Below are 21,771 nucleotides of genomic sequence, written 5' to 3'. Positions count from 1 at the left end.
AAGAAAAAAAAAAAAAAAAAAGATCTTTTGGTGAGTATAATACCGAGCACATTTCCTGGAGTTTACCTGGAGTTTACCTGGAGAGAGTTCCGGGGGTCAACGCCCCCGCGGCCCGGTCTGTGACCAGGCCTCCTGGTGGATCAGAGCCTGATCAACCAGGCTGTTACTGCTGGCTGCACATAAACCAACGTACGAGCCACAGCCCGGCTGGTCAGGAACCAACTTTAGGTGCTTGTCCAGTGCCAGCTTGAAGACTGCCAGGGGTCTGTTGGTAATCCCCCTTATGTGTGCTGGGAGGCAGTTGAACAGTCTCGGGCCCCTGACACTTATTGTATGGTCTCTTAACGTGCTAGTGACACCCCTGCTTTTCATTGGGGGGATGTTGCATCGTCTGCCAAGTCTTTTGCTTTCGTAGTGAGTGATTTTCGTGTGCAAGTTCGGTACTAGTCCCTCTAGGATTTTCCAGGTGTATATAATCATGTATCTCTCCCGCCTGCATTCCAGGAATACAGGTTCAGGAACCTCAAGCGCTCCCAGTAATTGAGGTGTTTTATCTCCGTTATGCGTGCCGTGAAGGTTCTCTACATTTTCTAGGTCAGCAATTTCACCTGCCTTGAAAGGTGCTGTTAGTGTGCAGCAATATTCCAGCCTAGATAGAACAAGTGACCTGAAGAGTGTCATCATGGGCTTGGCATCCCTAGTTTTGAAGGTTCTCATTATCCATCCTGTCATTTTTCTAGGAGATGTGATTGATACAGTGTTATGGTCCTTGAAGGTGAGATCCTCCGACATGATCACTCCCAGGTCTTTGACGTTGGTGTTTCGCTCTATTTTGTGGAAGGAATTTGTTTTGTACTCTGATGAAGATTTAACTTCCTCGTGTTTGCCATATCTGAGTAATTGAAATTTCTATCGTTAAACTTCATACTGTTTTCTGCAGCCCACTGAAAGATTTGGTTGATGTCCGCCTGGAGCCTTGCAGTGTCTGCAATGGAAGACACTGTCATGCAGATTCGGGTGTCATCTGCAAAGGAAGACACGGTGCTGTGGCTGACATCCTTGTCTATGTCAGATATGAGGATGAGGAACAAGATGGGAGCAAGTACTGTGCCTTGTGGAACAGAGCTTTTCACCGTAGCTGCCTCGGACTTTACTCTGTTGACTACTACTCTCTGTGTTCTGTTAGTGAGGAAATTATAGATCCATCGACTGACTTTTCCCGTTATTCCTTTAGCACGCATTTTCTGCACTATTAGGCCTTGGTCACACTTATCGAAGGCTTTTGCAAAGTCTGTATATATTACATCTGCATTCTTTTTGTCTTCTAGTGCATCTAGGACCTTGTCGTAGTGATCCAATAATTGAGACAGACAGGAGCGACCTGTTCTAAACCCATGTTGCCCTGGGTTGTGTAATTGATGGGTTTCTAGATAGGTGGTGATCTTGCTTCTTAGGACCCTTTCAAAGATTTTTATGATATGGGATGTTAATGCTATCAGTCTGTAGTTCTTTACTGTTGCTTTACTGCCCCCTTTGTGGAGTGGGGCTATGTCTGTTGTTTTTAGTAACTGTGGGACGACCCCCGTGTCCATGCTCCCTCTCCATAGGATGGTAAAAGCTCGTGATAGGGGCTTCTTGCAGTTCTTGATGAACACGGAGTTCCATGAGTCTGGCCCTGGGGCAGAGTGCATGGGCATGTCATTTATTGCCTGTTCGAAGTCATTTGGCATCAGGATAACATCAGATAGGCTTGTGTTAACCAAATTCTGTGGCTCTCGCATAAAAAATTCATTTTGATCTTCAACTCTCAGTCTGGTTAGCGGCTTGCTAAAAACCGAGTCATATTGGGACTTGAGTAGCTCACTCATTTCCTTGCTGTCATCTGTGTAGGACCCATCTTGTTTAAGTAGGGGCCCAATACTGGACGTTGTTCTCGACTTTGATTTGGCATAGGAGAAGAAATACTTTGGGTTTCTTTCGATTTCATTTATGGCTTTTAGTTCTTCCCGCGATTTCTGACTCCTATAAGACTCCTTTAGCTTAAGTTCGATGCTTGCTATTTCTCTGACCAGTGTCTCCCTACGCCTTTCAGATATATTGACCTCTTTTAGCCGCTCTGTTATTCTTTTTCGTTGCCTGTAAAGAGAGCGCCTGTCCCTTTCTATTTTACATCTACTCCTCCTTTTTCTAAGAGGAATAAGCCTTGTGCATACATCGAGTGCCACCGAGTTAATCTGTTCTAGGCATAAGTTGGGGTCTGTGTTGCTTAGTATATCTTCCCAGCTTACATCAGTTAGGATTTGGTTTACTTGGTCCTACTTTATGTTTTTGTTATTGAAGTTGAATTTGGTGAATGCTCCCTCGTGACTAATCTCATTATGTCGGTCTGGGGCTCCGCGCATACATGTCTGAACCTCAATTATGTTGTGATCTGAGTATATTGTTTTTGATATGGTGACATTTCTTATCAGATCATCATTGTTAGTGAAGATGAGGTCTAGTGTATTCTCCAGTCTAGTAGGCTCTATTATTTGCTGGTTTAAATTGAATTTTGTGCAGAGATTTAAAAGCTCGTGCGAGTGTGAGTTTTCCTCAGAGCTGCCTCCTGGTGTTATTACTGCAACAATATTATTTGCTATATTCCTCCATTTTAGGTGCCTTAAGTTGAAATCCCCCAGGAGCAAGATGTTGGGTGCAGGAGCTGGAAGATTTTCCAGACAGTGGTCAATTTTTAACAGCTGTTCCTGGAATTGCTGGGATGTTGCATCCGGAGGCTTGTAGACTACCACAATGACTAGGTTTTGGTTCTCGACCTTTACTGCTAAAACTTCCACTACATCATTTGAGGCATTAAGCAGTTCTGTGCAAACAAGTGACTCTGCAATGTACAGGCCAACCCCCCCCCCTTTTGCCTGTTCACTCTGTCACATCTGTATAGGTTGTAACCTGGGATCCATACAGTGGACCCCCGCATACCGTTGGCCTTACATAACGTTAAATCCGCATACTGATACATTTTATCGCTAAGATTTTGAATCGCATACCGCTAAAAAACCCGCTCAACGCTGTTCGTCCGAGACGCGTCTAATGTGTGGCCTTAGCCAGCCTCACATGTTCTGCCGGTGGCATTGTTTACCAGCCAGCCTCCGCGGTAACATCCAAGCATACAATCGGAACATTTTGTATTATTACAGTGTTTTTGGTGATTTTATCTGCAAAATAAGTGACCTTCGGCCCCAAGAAAGCTTCTAGTGCCAACCCTACAGCAATAAGGGTGAGAATTACTATAGAGATGAAGAAAGAGATCATTGATAAGTATGAAAGTGGAGTGCATGTCTCCGAGCTGGCCAGGTTGTATAATAAACCCCAACCATTGCTACTATTGTGGGCAACAAAACGGCAATCAAGGAAGCTGTTCTTGCCAAAGGTTCAACTGTGTTTTCGAAACAGAGATCGCAAGTGATGGAAGATGTTGAGAGACTCTTATTGGTGTGGATAAATGAAAAACAGATAGCAGAAGATAGCCTGGTGGCTAAAGCTCCCGTTTCACACACGGAGGGCCCGGGTTCGATTCCCGGCAGGTGGAAACATTTCGACACTTTTCCTTACACCTATTGTCCTGTTCACCTAGCAGCAAATAGGTACCTGGGTGTTAGTCGACTTGTGTGGGTTGCATCCTGGGGGACAAGATTAAGGACCCCAATGGAAATAAGTTAGACAGTCCTCGATGACGCACTGACTTTCTTGGGTTATCCTGGGTGGCTAACCCTCCGGGGTTAAAAATCCGAACGAAATCTTATCTTATCTCTCAAGTGATCATAAGTGAAAAGGCTAGGAAGTTGCATCAGGATTTAATTAAAAAAATACCTGCAACTAGTGATGATGTGAGTGAATTTAAGGCCAGCAAAGGTTGGTTTGAGAGATTTAAGAAGCGTAGTGGCATACATAGTGTGATAAGGCATGGTGAGGCTGCCAGTTCGGACCACAAAGCAGCTGAAAAATATGTGCAGGAATTCAAGGAGTACATAGACAGTGAAGGACTGAAACCTGAACAAGTGTTTAATTGTGATGAAACAGGCCTGTTTTGGAAGAAAATGCCAAGCAGGACCTACATTACTCAGGAGGAAAAGGCACTCCCAGGACATAAGCCTATGAAAGACAGGCTTACTCTGTTGATGTGTTCCAATGCTAGTGGTGATTGCAAAGTGAAGCCTTTATTAGTGTATCACTCAGAAACTCCCAGAGCGTTCAGGCAAAAGAATATCCTCAAGGCTAATTTGTGTGTGCTGTGGAGGGCAAACAGTAAGGCATGGGTCACTAGGGACTTTTTCTATGACTGGTTACACCATGCATTTGCCCCCAATGTGAAAGATTACCTAACTGAAAAGAAATTAGACCTTAAGTGCCTCCTGGTGTTAGACAATGCCCCTGGTCATCCTACAGACGTGGCAGAGCGACTTTATGGGGACATGAGCTTCATTAAGGTGAAGTTTTTGCCTCCAAATACCACTCCTCTCCTGCAGCCCATGGACCAGCAGGTTATTGCAAACTTCAAAAAAAATGTACACAAAAGCTCTGTTTGAAAGGTGCTTTGTAGTGACCTCAGAAACTCAACTGACTCTAAGAGAGTTTTGGAGAGAGCACTTTAATATCCTCAATTGTGTAAACCTTACAGGTAAGGCTTGGGAGGGAGTGACTAAGAGGACCTTGAACTCTGCTTGGAAGAAACTGTGGCCAGAATGTGTAGACCAAAGGGATTTTGAAGGGTTTCAGGCTAACCCTGAGAGGAGTATGCCAGTTGAGGAATCCATTGTGGCATTTGGAAAGTCCTTGGGGTTGGAGGTTAGTGGGGATGATGTGGAAGAGTTGGTGGAGGAGGACAATGAAGAACTAACCACTGATGAGCTGCTAGATCAACTTCAACAGCAAGAGGCCAGACCTGAGGAAACTGGTTCGGAGGAGGGGAGAGAGAAATTGAAGAAGTTGCCTAGTACAAAGATTAAGGAAATCTGTGCAATGTGGCTGAAAGTGCAAACCTTTATGGATGAAAATCACCCTCACACAGCTATTGCAAGCCGTGCTGGTGAATATTACACTGACAATGTTGTGAAACACTTTAGGGAAGTCATAAAGGAACGAGAGGTACAGGCCACTATGGACAGGTATGTTGTGCGACAGAAGTCCAGTGACTCTGAAGCTGGTCCTAGTGGCATTAAAAGAAGAAGGGAAGTAACCCCAGAAAAGCACTTGACACCTCAAGTCTTAATGGAAGGGGATTCCCCTTCTAAACACTAAGGCTCTCTCCTCCTACCATCCCATCAATCATCACCAGATCTTCAATAAAGGTGTCATGTAACTGTGCATGCCTTTTTCAGTTTGTGTGTATTAAAATTAATATTTCATGTGGTAAAATTTTTTTTTTTTTTCATACTTTGGGGTGTCTTGCACGGATTAATTTGATTTCCATTATTTCTTATGGGGAAAATTCATTCGCATAACGATAATTTCGCATAACAATGAGCTCTCATGAATGGATTAATATCGTTATGCGGGGGTCCACTGTATTTTGTTGTCCAAGTGATCCTTTATGTGGGTCTCAGTGAAAACCGCAAACATTGCCTTTGCCTCTGCAAGCAGTCCACGGATGAAAGGTATTTTGTTGTTTGTTGCTGGCTTTAGACCCTGTATATTTGCAAAGAAGAATGTCATCAGACTGGTGGTATTGTTGGTACTGGGGGGGGGGGTTCCGGCATTAGTATCTGTATCTGTTGGTTTGGAGTGGAGGCCATTGACTGTGGTTCCACTCCAGGAATGACTGGATTTGGTGTAAGATTTCTGCCATTTCCTGTCAGTTTTTTTTTCTTCCTGGCACTAAAAAACCTCTCCCTCTTGAGTGGCTGTGGCTACCCAGGTTTTCCCATGGCCTGGATGTTTTGTATCTTTTTGTCCCCTTTAGATGGTGTGCCTGGCAATTTAAGTTATAGCACAGTCTTTCCTGTACTGAAGAGGGACACATTTCAGGGTGAAAAAGCTTACAGGAAGGGAGTTTGCATTTTCCTGTTGTCATATGGCCACGGCATTTTCTAGGGTGGTCATAGTTGCACATCCCATCTGTTTTTCCAGATTTCCCATGCCTGCAGATACCAAGTGCATAGTATGTGCACAGGCTTGGTTTCCATTTGCCTTGGGTTTCTGTGACTGTATTCCCTGTTGGTGCATGTTTGCCTTGGGTTTCTGTGACTGTATTTCCTGTTGGTGCATGTTTACCTGTCTTATTCCTATCCTCCCTAGCACCAACAAAGGAGCTCCCACCAGTTGTTTTTGTAAATATATCCTCACTATTGCTAGTGGAGTCCTCTTGTTTGCTATTCCCTGTGGTATTTCTAGTTTGCAATATTGGTTTTATCTTTGACTACACTTGATTCCCCACTACGGCTCCTGTCTCCCATGAGGTCATTTATATGCATTCCATCCTGCGTACAATTCCCGAATACCTGGACAAAATCTCCAGCTTCACCATTACTGTCTCCCAGGACAGCACCTCCAGCTTCACCATTACTGTCTACCAGGACAGGCACACATCAACCAGATAACTGCTGCAGCATATAGACACCTGGGAAACCTGAGAATAGTGTTCCGATACCTCAGTAAGGAATCGTTCAAGGCTCTGTACACCACGTACATCAGGCCCATACTGGAGTATGCATCACCAGTTTGGAACCCACACCTGGTCAAGCACGTCAAGAAACTGGAAAAAGTGCAAAGGTTTGCACCAAGGCTAGTTCCAGAGCTAAGGGGAATGTCCTATGAAGAAAGGTTAAGGGAAATCGGCCTGATGAAACTGGAGGACAGGAGGGTTAGGGGAGACACGATAATGACAGACAAAATACTGTGAGGAATTGACAAGGTGAACAGAGACAGAATATTTCAGAGATGGGACACAGAAACAAAGGGTTACAACTGGAAGTTGAAGATTCAGATGAGTCAAAGAGATGTTAGAAAGTATTTCTTCAGTCATAGAGTAGTCAGGAAGTGGAATAGTCTAGCAAATGATGTAGTGGAGGCAGGAACCATACATAGCTTTAAGACGAAGTATGATAAAGCTCACGGAGCAGGGAGAGAGAGGACCTAGTAGTGTTCAGTGAAGAGGCGAGGCCAGGAGCTAAGTCTCGACCCCTGCAACCACAATTAAGTGAGTACACCCACACACCCCCACACACACCCACACACACACACCCATGCACCCCCCCCACACCCCCACACACACACCCACACGCACACACACACACTGGAGCTCGGACTCGACCCCCGCAACCTCAACTAGGTGAGTACACATACACACAACCTCTCCTCACTTAATGATGGAGCTCCATTCCTAAGACCACATATGTAAACAAATCTGTCACTAACCAAGGAGCATACTATAATGGTAGTGGGTTTGTGACAACTATCTTTGATATTGTTTTAATATCACCTTTGTGCCATTTAAAACATTTTCAGTATATTTAAATGTTTATATGGTAAACATGAGGAAATTAAAACTTCATCAGAGTACAAAACAAATTCCAGCCACAAAATAGAGTGAAAAACCAATGTCAAGACCTGGGAGTGATCATGTCAGAGGATCTCACCTTCAAGGATCATAATATTGTATCAATCGCATCTGCTAGAAAAATGACAGAATGGATAATGAGAACCTTTAAAACTAGGGATGCCAAGCCCATGATGACATTCCTCAGGTCGCTTGTTCTATCTAGGCTGGAATATGGCTGGAATATTGCTGCACACTAACAGCACCTTTCAAGGCAGGTGAAATTGCTGACCTAGAAAATGTACAGAGAACCTTCATGACACACATAACGGAGATAAAACACCTCAATTACTGGGCACGCTTGAAGTTCCTGAACCTGTACTCCCTGGAATGCAGGCAGGAGAGATACATGATTATATACACCTGCAAAATCCTAGAGGGAGTAGTACCGAACTTGCACACAAAAATCACTCACTATGAAAGCAAAAGACTCGGCAGACGATGCAATATCCTCCCAATGAAAAGCATGGGTATCACTAGCACGTTAAGAGACAACACAATAAGTGTCAGGCGCCCAAGACTGTTCAACTGCCTCCCAGTATACATAAGGGGGATTGACAATAGACCCCTGGCTGACTTCAAGCAGGCACTGGACAAGCACCTAAAGTCGGTACCTGACCGGCCGGGCTGTGGCTTGTATGCTGGATTGCATGCAGCCAGCAGTAACAGTCTGGTTGATCAGGCTCTGATCCACCATGAGGCCTGGTCACAGACCGGGCTGCGGAGGCGCTGACCCCCGGAACTCTCTCCAGGTAAATTCCAGGTATTGTAATAAACAGAATAGAGGAAATCAGCTCTAATATACATTATTTAGGTATGCATACTGGTCAGAGAGCCCGTCGCAAGTCCGAGTACATATGTTGCTAAGTGAGGAGAGGCTGTATATATATTTATTTATTTCCATGGGGAAATAGAACAGAATTCTTCCTCCGTAAGCCATGCGTGTCGTAAGAGGCGACTAAAATGCCGGGAGCAAGGGGCTAGTAACCCCTTCTCCTGTATATATTACTAAATGTAAAAGGAGAAACCTTCCAAATTCACCTTAAACCAGCAAACAGAAGACTAGAAAGACTAGAAGACTAGAAAATATGCTGGACCTCATCTTCACTAACAATAATCTGATATGTTTTTTTTTTTTTTTTTCAACAAGTCAGTCGTCTCCCACCGAGGCAGGGTGACCCAAAAAAAGAAAGAAAATCCCCAAAAAGAAAATACTTTCATCATCATTCAACACTTTCACCACACTCACACATTATCACTGCTTTTGCAGAGGTGCCCAGAATACAACAGTTTAGAAGCATATACGTATAGAGATACACAACATATCCCTCCAAACTGCCAATATCCCAAACCACTCCTTTAAAGTGCAGGCATTGTACTTCCCATTTCCAGGACTCAAGTCCGACTATATGAAAATAACCGGTTTCCCTGAATCCCTTCACTAAATATTACCCTGCTCACACTCCAACAGATCGTCAGGTCCCAAGTATCATTCGTCTCCATTCACTCCTATCTAACACGCTCATGCACGCTTGCTGGAAGTCCAAGCCCCTCGCCCACAAAACCTCCTTTACCCCCTCTTTCCAACCCTTTCGAGGACGACCCCTACCCCTCTTTCCTTCCCCTATAGATTTATATGCTTTCCATGTCATTCTACTTTGATCCACTCTCTCTAAATGACCAAACCACCTCAACAACCCCTCTTCTGCCCTCTGACTAATGCTTTTATTAACTCCACACCTTCTCCTAATTTCCACACTCCGAATTTTCTGCATAATATTTACACCACACATTGCCCTTAGACAGGACATCTCCACTGCCTCCAACCATCTCCTCGTTGCTGCATTTACCACCCAAGCTTCACATCCATATAAGAGTGTTGGTACTACTATACTTTCATACATTCCCTTCTTTGCCTCCATAGATAACGTTTTTTGACTCCACATATACCTCAACGCACCACTCACCTTTTTTCCCTCATCAATTCTATGATTAACCTCATCCTTCATAAATCCATCCGCCAACACGTCAACTCCCAAGTATCTGAAAACATTCACTTCTTCCATACTCCTCCTCCCCAATTTGATATCCAATTTTTCTTTATCTAAATCATTTGATACCCTCATCACCTTACTCTGATATGTATTATAACTATATCAAAGACAATACACTCAGATTGCAACATAATAGAGGTACCGACATGTATGCACAGGGCTTCAGGCCAGCAAAATGTGAGCAGACATGAAGTCTCTTCACGAAATTACTCCGATCCGAACATTTGCCTTGAAAAAATGAATTCTGTAGTTCTTGTGATCTGCTCAAGACACATTCCATTAAGAAAAAGAAAGAGAAGATGTAAACTAGAAAGAGACATTCCCTATAGAGACGAAGGTGAAAAGTCGGAGCTGCTGAGTGGGGCCAATATATCTGAAATGCGAAGGGAAGTACTAGTCAATGAAATTGCAAATATCGAACTTAAGCTAAAGGAATCTTATAGGAGACAAGAATCACAGGAAGAACCAAAAGTCATAAAGAAAATTGAAAAAAACAAAAACAAAAAACTTCTTTTATGCCAAATCTAAGGGAAAAACAACATACAGTATTGGGCCCCTGCTTAGGCAGGATGGGACATACACAGATGATAGCCAAGAAATGAGTGAGATACTAAAGTCCCAATATATGACTCAGTGTTCAGCGAGCCACTGCCCAGACTAAGGGTCGACAATCCAAATGAATTCTTTATGAACAAAACCCAAAATTTGGTCATCCCAAAAATCTCAGATATTATTATAACTCCACAAGACTTTGAAGAGGCAATTAATGACATGCCCATGCACTCCGCCCCAGGCCCAGACTCGTTGAACTCAGTGTTCATCAAGAATTGCAAGAAGCCCCTATTGTGTGCCTTCAGCATTTTATGGAGAAGAAGCATGGACACAGGGGTCATGCCACACACACTATAAACAACAGACATAGCCCCACTCCACAAAGGTGGCAGTAAAGCAATTGCAAAGAACTACAGACCGATAGCATTAACATCCCAAATCTTTGAGAGGGTTCTAAGAAGCAAGATAGCCAGCCACCTACTCATCAATTACACAACCCAGGGCAACATGGTTTAGAGCTGGTCGCTCCTGTATGTCCCAGCTACTGGACCACTACGACAAGGTCCTGGATGCTGTAGAGGATAAACAAAATACAGATGTAGTATACAAAGACTTTACAAAAGCTTTCGACAAGTGTGACCATGGTGTAATAGCACACAAAATGCATGATAAAGGAATAACGGGAAAAGCTCGTAGATGGACCTACAACTTCCTGACAAATAGAACACAAAGAGTAATAGTAAACAGAGTAAAGTCCCAGGCAGCCATGGTTAAAAGCTCTGTTCCACAAGGCACAGTACTTGCTCCCATTCTATTCCTCATCCTCATTTCTGACACAGACAGAGATGTAAGCCATAGCTCCGTGTCTTCCTTTGCAGATGACACCCAGATTACCATGGCAGTGACCTCCATCGAAGACACTGTGAGACTCCAAGCGGACATCAACCAAATCCTCGAATGGGCCACACAAAACAATATGAAGTTCAACGAGGAGAAATTTCAACCACTCAGATATGGGAAACTTGAAGAAATTAAAATGTGTCAGGGTATACGACAAATTCTAACCATACAATAGAGCGGGAAAAGTAATGTGAAGGACCTGGGAGTGATAATGTCAGAGGATCTCGCCTTCAAAAACCACAACACTGCATCTACCTCATCCGCTAGGAAAATGATAGGATGGATAATGAGAACCTTCAAAACTAGGGACACCAAGCCCATGATGATTCTCTTCAAATCACTCATGCTCTCTAGGCTCGAATACTGCTGTACACTAACGGCCCCCTTCAAGGCTGGCGACAATGCAGACCTGGAGAGTGTACAAAGAACTTTCACAGCACACGTAAGTACTATAAGGCACCTAAACTACTGGGAACGGATGACGGTCCTTGATCTGTATTCCCTTGAATGCAGGCGAGAGAGATACACGATAATATACACGTGGAAGGTCCTGGAGGGATTGGTACCAAACCTGTATACGAAAATCACTCCTTATGAAAGCAAAAGACTCGGCAGGAGATGCAACATTCCCCCAATGAAAAGCAGGGGTGCCACGAGTACACTGAGAGACTACACAATAAGTGTCTGGGGCCCAAGACTGCTCAATTGCCTCCCAGCATACATAAGGGGGATTACCAATAGACCCCTGGCTGTCTTCAAGAAGGCACTGGACCGGCACCTAAAGTCAGTACCTGACCAACCGAGCTGTGGTTTGTATGTCAGCTTGCATGCGGCCAGCAGTAACAGCCTGGTCGATCAAACCCTGATCCACCACAAGGCCTGGTCTCAGACCGGGCTGTGGAGGCATTGACCCTCGAAACCCTCTCCAGGCAAACTCCAGGCAAACCCTGCCTCAGTGGGATACAGCAGGTGTGTTGAAAGAAAGATACATTCTCCCTGGGGAAATGGAACAGAATTCTTCCTCTGTAAGCCATGTGTGTAATAAGAGGTGACTTAAATGCCGGGAGCAGGAATCTGGTAACCCCTTCTCCTGTATATACTATTACTAAAGTTAAACAGAGAAACTTTCGTTTTTCTTTTTGGGCCACCCTGCCTCAGTGGGATACGGCCGGTTTGTTGAAAGATGAAGAGTTATATGTATACACACACATATATCTCTCCATGGGGAAGTGGAAAAGAATCTTTCCTCCATAAGCCATGCATGTCACAAGAGGTGACTAAAGTGTTGGGAGCAAGGGGCTCGTAACCCCTTCTCCTGTATAAATTAGTAAATGTAAAAAGAAGAAAAACATTTGTTTCTTCTTTTTTGAGTCACCCTGCCTCGGTAGGGGACTGCCAAAGTGTTAAAAAAATATAACTTTAAATAATGCACTTACACTATCTGTGAAGAACATAATTCTTGTGTCACCACGTATAACTGGAGCGTTGACCAACTGGATGTGCACTACAGCATTGATCTTCTCTACTATCACCTGCAAGAAAGCAATGAAAACATAGTCCAATAATAATTGAATATTTAACATAAGAGCTATTACCACATAGTCCTGGTAAGTAAAAGACTGAACTACAAGTCTAAATCTATGTAAGTTGTTTGTAAAGATTACTACCGGCCATTTGCTTCAGCCATCTGCTTTAATCAGTTAAACTTAACAGAATTACATAATTAAATATGTACAAATATAATGTTGTTAAGCACTATGAAGTTCTTCAGGATATGGTCAACAACAATCAACAGGAAAGAAATCAAAACGTATGTACACAATAGCTATGTACCCCAAATGACACTCCTTACCCTATACCACTCTCTAAGTTATCCCTACCTATTTGTGTCTGGGAACTGACCATGGCAAACAACCTTAAACCTTTAATAATCCAACAAAAAGCTGCTGTGTGGTTGATCACCAACTTCTATGCCAGACAGCACACCCCACCATTTTTCAAAAGCTTGAACCTACTAAATATACAAGACATACACTCATATTACTGTGCCTACTATATGTAGAGAACATTGAACTCCACTATAAACCCTTCGCCTAAACTTCTTGATTTCTACAACAGAATGCACAGTCACAATACAAGGCACAAAACGCTCTTTGACATCCCTCATGTCAATCTCACACCATGCAAAAATGCAATGCACATAAACGGCCCAAAGATCTGGAATTCACTACCTGTAAAAGTAAAATATCTGACTGCATACAAGTTTAGAGCTATGCTTTAAAATCATCTCATCTCTCAATACTAAATAACACAACTTCTAATCAGTATGAAGCAACTTTCCCAAATATTATACAACCTCTAGTCTATTAAAACATTCGCTAATCCATTCGAAACATTATTTGTAATACAGTACTGTTATTTGTTATGTGCAACTTCAAGATTATTCTCATAAACCTGCACCTTTGACTACTTCACATTAGTACTAAGATAAAATAAAGATTTATTAAAAAGATAACCCATTCTTATCTTGTCTAGACTTAAGTAGTTTTATAAGCATTAGGATTAGTCTGCCCAAAATTCCCCGGCATGATAGTGGCTTTCTTTGTACTTAACAAATCAAAATTGTAATTACACATTATAACCTTTGGAAAGAAATAAAATCTTTAGCTTAATATTACTAAAGGTCATCAATGTGACCTTTCTGACACTAGAAAATGTTGCATTAATTAACAAAAAAAGGCACAATACCGTGACTGGAACGATACACAAATAACCCGCACATAGAAGAGAGGAGCTTACGACGACATTTTGGTCCGACTTGGACCAAATCGGATTGAAACGTCATCGTAAGCTCCTCTCTTCTATGTGCAGGTTATTTGTGTATTGCATTAATTGGCAGATTAATTTTATATATTCAAGAATGATTTCACACACATCAACTGTTGACACTACAGGACACAACATAAACTTAAGTAGAACAATTTATGTCAACTGAACACCTGAACTGTGGCAAACAATGTCTGTGAAGTTGAAATAATGCTTTAAAATGTAAATGCTCATAGTTCAGTGGTAGTACTTCCAGCTTGTAACTGAAGGATCAGGATTCAATTCCTGGAAGGTGAAGATGTAATACAGTAAAACCTCATATTACACAGATTTGGCACATTTTTGTTATTACACTATTGAAAAAATTCGTAAAATGAACTTAACACAGTTCAGTTTGCGGGAGGGGAAAAAATTTGGAGCATTGCCCGTGGGATATTTCCCTAGCTCAGACCGCCACCTGGCTGTGGGTGAGACTACTGTCTCTGCAGGGCTGCACCAGGCTTCAAGGTAGCAAAGGATCACTTCACCTTGTTCCTTTGTGGTAATGCATCAGGTGATTTAAAATGTAAGCCCATGGTTATTTACCACTCTAAGAATCCTCATGCTTTGAAAGGTGTAGATAAAAATACCTTACCAGTAATTTGGAGGTCAAACCAGTCAGCATGGATGACATAGGAAATATTTATTGACTGGTATAAGCATCACTTTATTCCTGAAGTCAAGTTTTACCTGCACAGCAAGAACCTTGCATTCAAGGCTCTCTTCATTCTTGATAATTCCCGTACTCATCCAGAAGCTTTGCTGGATATGACTCCACATGTAAAAGTTGTATTTTTACCTCCAATACAACATCTTTAATACAACCACTGGATCGAGGAGTTATTAAGTCATTCAAGTGTAACTACACAAGCAAAATGATGAAAAAACTAGCTGAGTCAATGGACTTTGACTCTAACCTGGCAGTACCATGTTTCTGGAATGATGTTAATATACTGCAGAGTAAAAGAATCCAGAGACCCATTACATAATTTATGTACACTTTAATACAACCATTGACTTTAGTACCAGAATCTTAACCAACCACTTCTGCCAACAACCATCCACCTTAGCCCAGTAGGGCCACATCTCCACTCTCTTCACAATCACTGACATACACCAGCAACCACAATTTAAGGTAAATAAACCATTCATCACAACATTATTTCTGTTGCATTTGTAGTCTTAAGTAACAAAAACAGCATTATTGTTTTTATTTTTGTAACATCTGGATGTCTAAAAGAACGTTGTTTGACTTCTAAGGAAGGGGGGAGCCCAGGAATGTAACCCTATTTTGGAAATATAAATACATATGCAGTATAATGTGATCCTTTATTGACAACGTTTCACCCACACAGTGGGCTTTTTCAAGTCACAGACAGATCTACCTGGGGCGGAAGGTACGCAAGTATTTATAGTCAGGTTCAGAATGCTGAGGTCAGGTGGAGAATGCTGCATCTGATGATGTACTGAGTGGTGTTATAGAATCTAAAATCTTGGGAAGCTTGGAAGGGAGATTGGATAAGTTTGTGAGCAGACCTTCTGCAGTGTTCTTCCATTCCTATGCTCTTATGTGGGACAGCGATGAAGCAGTTTCTTGGCAAGTGGTTCAGCTATGTTATAGAAGCCATTATTCTGGTTGAAGTTGTCGGATATAGAGATAAGCGATGATTCCAGGATTCTTCGGTACTGAGTGTTGTCTTCTGTGGCGATAAGTCTTGAGTTTCTGTAGTTTATTAAATGGTTGTGTGAATTACGGTGTTGTACACAGGCATTCGTTGTATCGTCAGACCTGCTTGTGTATTGGTGTTCTGAAATACGTGTTTGGAGGTCCCTTGATGTTTTGCCCACGTATAATTTGCTGCAGTCATTACAAGGGATTATGTATACCCCTGCAGAGGATGGAAGCTTGTCCTGTCTATTACTGGTAATGTCCTTGATGGTCATGGTTGTGGAGGTAGATACTTGGAATGAGGTATTGGAAAAGATGTTGGAAACATGTTTGGCAGTGGAGTTGGTGGGGAGGACTATGTATCTCTTCTCGGCAGTGTCTTCTCTGGGTGTGCTGAAGATGTTTAATGCCCGTCGTCTGCAGTCTCTGATGAAGTGACGAGGATAGTGGAGTTTAGAAAATACTTGTTCAATTATAGTGCATTCTTCCTCAAGAAACTCATTGCTGCAGATTCTGAGTGTGTGCAGGAAGAAGCCTATAACCTGACCTCAGCATTCTGAACCTGACTATAAATACTCGTGTACCTTCCACCCCAGGTAGATCTGTTTGTGACTTGAAAAAAGCCCACTGTGTGGGCTTTTCACATTATACTGCATATATGTTTATATTTCTATTGTGTCGGTATTTTATACCATTTATTTCCATTGTAACCCTATTTTCCCAATAAGTTCTTCAGTTTATATAACACAGCATTTTCAGGAATGCAACTACTGTGTAATGACAATTACAAGTTTATTTTAGCATGCTACATGTTTGGACAAAGAAATGTAACAATTTGGTGAATATGCCAAAAGCCCCTTTATATGCAGAGCATTTCAGGCAAACTTAAGACTAACTTTAGATTAATAAGGCAGTTACAGTGCAGTACAGTATTACAATTTGGCACAATTTAAAACAATGAAGTAGAAAGATTTTAAGTTAGAAGTAATGATTAAATAGTTGAGCAATCACCAAGCACAATTTACAATATGAAGTAATGTATTACAATTTAGCACAATTTAAAACAATGAAACTGAAATATTTATAAGTTTGAAGTTTTTTTTTTTATTAACACATCAGCCGATTCCCACCAAGGCAGGATGGCCCGAAAAAGAAAAACTTTCATCATTCACTCCATCACTGTCTTGCCAGAGGGGTGCTTTACACTACAGTTTATAAAACTGCAATATTAACCCTTTGACAGTCGCAACCCCCAATCCTGAGGAGTCTCCTGGTGTAGCAAAATTTAAAAAAAAAAAATTATTTTTCTTATGAAATGATAGAGAATCTTTTCCCGATTGTAATGACACCAAAAAAACGAAATTTGATGGAAAACTGACGGAATTATGTTCTCGCGAAGTTAGCGACCTCTGCGCTGTTTACAAATTGGCGATTTCGCCTACTTTGAGCCCTATTTTCGGCTAATTCTATTTTTCCAGTCGCCCAAACTCATAGCTATTTCTTTAGAACTCCATTTTTTCTATCGATTGAGTACAAGAAACTGCCCATTTACCGATTTCAACTACCTAATAATGTGGTCAGAAATTTGCAATTTGGCCAATTTCACGAAAACTAAAAAATATGACAATTTCAAAATAAGGTCCAGAATGAACAATGCAGACATTCCTGGCTCTAAAATAACATTTTCTTTGCTCATCAGTCATGTCTCCAGGCCCCTCTGATATTACTCTTGCTTTCTATTTTGAATTTTTATTCAAACAAAAAATAGAAGACTTACTATTATGCAGACTACTGCAATACTGTAATATTTGTATAAATAACATCAACCCATTCATGACTGCATATTAGAATGGCTAGTTGGACATTTATTGGACAATGGCATCATTTGTTTACTTTTGAACATCGGCAAAAATCAAACATTTCCCCTACTTTGAGTTCATTTCTAGGTTTTTTATAGGAAAATCAATCAAAATCACCTCTATTTCTATAATATGTTTTCCATTCTATCAAATGAGACCAAGAAAACGAGAATACAACCATAAATACTATACGAAAATATACCACAAAGTCGGCATTTTAATTAAAATAAACGGTCAGAGTTTTTTTTTTCTCATTATGCACTGCATGCTCCAGGATTTTTTTTGTATGGTGCACACTGACCACACAGACCCATTTTCTCACCTATGGGCCTACCAGCTTTCTCCTGCTTGATTTGAAGCCGCTAGAATTTATGAGTATACATACGTCAAACATGGTACCTCGTAAGACGTATATATATGGCCGCAACAGTCAAAGGGTTAACATCCCTTCTTCAGAGTGCAGACACTGTACTTGCCATCTCCAGGACTCAAGTCCAGCATGCCGGTTTCCCTGAATCCCTTCATAAATGTTACTTTGCTCACACCCCAACAGCACGTCAAGTATTAAAAACTATTTGTGTCCATTCACTCCTATCAAATACGCTTACGCATGCTTGCTGGAAGTCCAAGCCCCTCGCACACAAAACCTCCTTTACTCCCTCCCTCCAACCTTTCCTAGGCTGACCCCTACCCTGCCTTCCCCCCACTACAGATTTATACACTCTCGAAGTCATTCTGTTTCGTTCCATTCTGTCTACATGTCTGAACCACCTCAACAACCCTTCCTCAGCCTTCTGAACAACAGTTTTGGCAATCCTGCACCCCCTCCTAGCTTCCAAACTACGAATTCTTAGCATTATATTCACACCACACATTGCCCTCAGACATGACATCTCCACTGCCTCCAGCCTTCTCACTGCAACATTCATCACCCATGCTTCACACCCATATAAGAGCACTGGTAAAACTATACTCTCATACATTCCCCTCTTTGCTTCCAAGGACAAAGTTCTTTGTCTCCACAGACTCCTAAGTGCACCGCTCACCCTTTTTCCCTCCTCAATTCTATGATTCACCTCTTCTTTCATAGACCTATCTGCTGACATGTCCACTCCCAATTTTTTTTTTTTTTTTTTTTTTTCAACAAGTCAGCCGTCTCCCACCGAGGCAGGGTGATCCAAAAAAGAAAGAAAATCCCCAAAAAGAAAATACAGTGGACCCCCGCATAACGATCACCTCCGAATGCGACCAATTATGTAAGTGTATTTATGTAAGTGCGTTTGTACGTGTATGTTTTGGGGTCTGAAATGGACTAATCTACTTGACAATATTCCTTATGGGAACAAATTCGGTCAGTACTGGCACCTGAACATACTTCAGGAGTGAAAAAATATTGCTAACCGGGGGTCCACTGTACTTTCATCATCATTCAACACTTTCACCACACTCACACATTATCACTGCTTTTGCAGAGGTGCTCCGAATACAACAGTTTAGAAGCATATACGTATAAAGATACACAACATATCCCTCCAAACTGCCAATATTGCAAACCCCTCCTTTAAAGTGCAGGCATTGTACTTCCCATTTCCAGGACTCAAGTCCGACTATATGAAAATAACCGGTTTCCCTGAATCCCTTCACTAAATATTACCCTGCTCACACTCCAACAGATCGTCAGGTCCCAAGTATCATTCGTCTCCATTCACTCCAATCTAACACGCTCATGCACGCTTGCTGGAAGTCCAAGCCCCTCTCCCACAAAACCTCCTTTACCCCCTCTTTCCAACCCTTTCGAGGATGACCCCTACCCCTCCTTCCTTCCCCTATAGATTTATATGCTTTCCATGTCATTCTACTTTGATCCATTCTCTCTAAATGACCAAACCACCTCAACAACCCCTCTTCTGCCCTCTGACTAATGCTTTTATTAACTCCACACCTTCTCCTAATTTCCAAACTCTGAATTTTCTGCATAATATTTACACCACACATTGCCCTTAGACAGGACATCTCCACTGCCTCCAACCATCTCCTCGCTGCTGCATTTACCACCCAAGCTTCACATCCATATAAGTGTTGGTACTACTATCCTTTCATACATTCCCTTCTTTGCCTCCATAGATAACGTTTTTTGACTCCACACATACCTCAACGCACCACTCACCTTTTTTCCCTCATCAATTCTATGATTAACCTCATCCTTCATAAATCCATCCGCCGACACGTCAACTCCCAAGTATCTGAAAACATTCACTTCTTCCATACTCCTCCCCAATTTGATATCCAATTTTTCTTTATCTAAATCATTTGATACCCTCATCACCTTACTCTTTTCTATGTTCACTTTCAACTTTCTACCTTTACACACATTCTCAAACTCATCCACTTACCTTTGCAATTTTTCTTTAGAATCTCCCATAAGCACAGTATCATCAGCAAAAAGTAACTGTGTCAATTCCCATTTTGAATTTGATTCCCAATAATTTAATCCCACCCCTCTCCCGAACACCCTATCATTTACTTCTTTTACAACCCCATCTATAAATATATTAAACAACCATGGTGACATTACACATCCCTGTCTAAGACCTACTTTTACACTCTATACACCCTAACCTGAGCCTCACTATCCTCATAAAAGCTCTTTACAGCATTTAGTAACTTACCACCTATTCCATATACTTGCAACATCTGCCACATTGCTCCTCTATCCACTCTATCATATGCCTTTTCTAAATCCATAAATGCAATAAAAACTTCCCTACCTTTATCTAAATACTGTTCACATATATGCTTCAATGTAAACACTTGATCTACACATCCCCTACCCACTCTGAAGCCTCCCTGCTCATCCGCAATCCTACATTCTGTCTTACCTCTAATTCTTTCAATTATAACCCTACCGTATACTTTTCCTGGTATACTCAGTAAACTTATTCCTCTATAATTTTTACAATCTCTTTTGTCCCCTTTCCCTTTATATAAAGGGACTATACATGCTCTCTGCCAATCCCTAGGTACCTTCCCCTCTTTCATACATTTATTAAACAAAAGTACCAACCACTCCAACACTATATCCCCCCCTGCTTTTAACATTTCTGTCATGATCCCATCAGTTCCAGCTGCTTTACCCCCTTTCATTCTACGTAATGCCTCACGTACCTTCACCACACTTACACTCCCAAATATCTGGATGTATTCACCTCCTCCATACTCCCTCCCTCCAATCTTTTGATATCTAATCTTTTTGTTATCCTCATAACCTTACTCTTTCCTATATTCACTTTTAATTTTCTTCTTTTACATACTCTACCAAATTCATCCACCAACCTCTGCAACTTCTCTTTAGAATCTCCCAAAAGCAGTGTCATCAGCAAAAAGCAACTGTGACACCTCCCACTTTGTGTTTGATTCTTTATCTTTTAACTCCACACCTCTTGCCAAGATCCCCGCATTCACTTCTCTTACAACCCCATCTATAAATATATTGAACAACCACGGTGACATCACACTGGGAAATAATCTCCCTCTTTCCTACATACTCTAACCTGAGCCTCACTATCCTCGTAAAAACTCTTCACTGCTTTCAGTAACCTACCTCCTACACCATACACCTGCAACATCTGCCACACTGCCCCCCCCTATCCACCCTGTCACATGCCTTTTCCAAATCCATAAATGCCACAAAAACCTCTTTAGCCTTATCTAAATACTGTTCACCTATATGTTTCACTGTAAACACTTAGTCTACATACCCCTTACCTTTCCTAAAGCCTCCTTGTTCATCTGTTATCCTACTCTCCATTTTACTCTTAATTCTTTCAATAACAACTCTACCATGCACTTTACCAGGTATACTCAACAGACTTATTCCCCTATAATTTTTGCACTCTCTTCTGTCCCCTTTGCCTTTATACAAAAGAACTATGCATGCTTTCTGCCAATCCCTAGGTACCTTACCCTCTTCCATACATTTATTAAATAATAGCACCAACCACTCCAAAACTATATCCCCACCTGCTTTTAACATTTCTATCTTTATCCCATCAATCCCGGCTGCCTTACCCCTTTCATTCTACCCACCGCCTCATGAACTTTGCCCCCACTCACAACTGGCTCTTCCTCACTCCTACAAGATGTTATTCCTCCTTGCCCTATACACGAAATCACAGCTTCCCTATCTTCATCAACATTTAACAATTCCTCAAAATATTCCCTCCATCTTCCCGATACCTGTAACTCTCCATTTAATAACTCTCCTCTCCTATTTTTAACTGA

At 41.8% G+C, this 21,771-nt stretch overlaps 1 protein-coding gene across 2 annotated transcripts in view; it reads right to left on the bottom strand.

Annotated features, from left to right (window-relative positions):
• Nucleotides 1-21,771, bottom strand: part of LOC128695977 (phosphatidylinositol 3,4,5-trisphosphate 3-phosphatase TPTE2) — a 602,430-nt gene that overhangs the window by 65,727 nt on the left and 514,932 nt on the right. For both annotated transcript variants that reach the window (XM_070093099.1, XM_070093098.1), the window contains one exon: nt 12,534-12,629. In XM_070093099.1, the coding sequence (XP_069949200.1) occupies nt 12,534-12,629 (96 nt within the window). The remainder of the gene's footprint in view (nt 1-12,533; nt 12,630-21,771) is intronic.

This window comes from Cherax quadricarinatus, chromosome 41 (assembly GCF_038502225.1).
Source record: "Cherax quadricarinatus isolate ZL_2023a chromosome 41, ASM3850222v1, whole genome shotgun sequence".
NCBI classification, from domain to species: domain Eukaryota; kingdom Metazoa; phylum Arthropoda; class Malacostraca; order Decapoda; family Parastacidae; genus Cherax; species Cherax quadricarinatus.
This window is presented reverse-complemented; position numbering and strand designations above follow the sequence as displayed.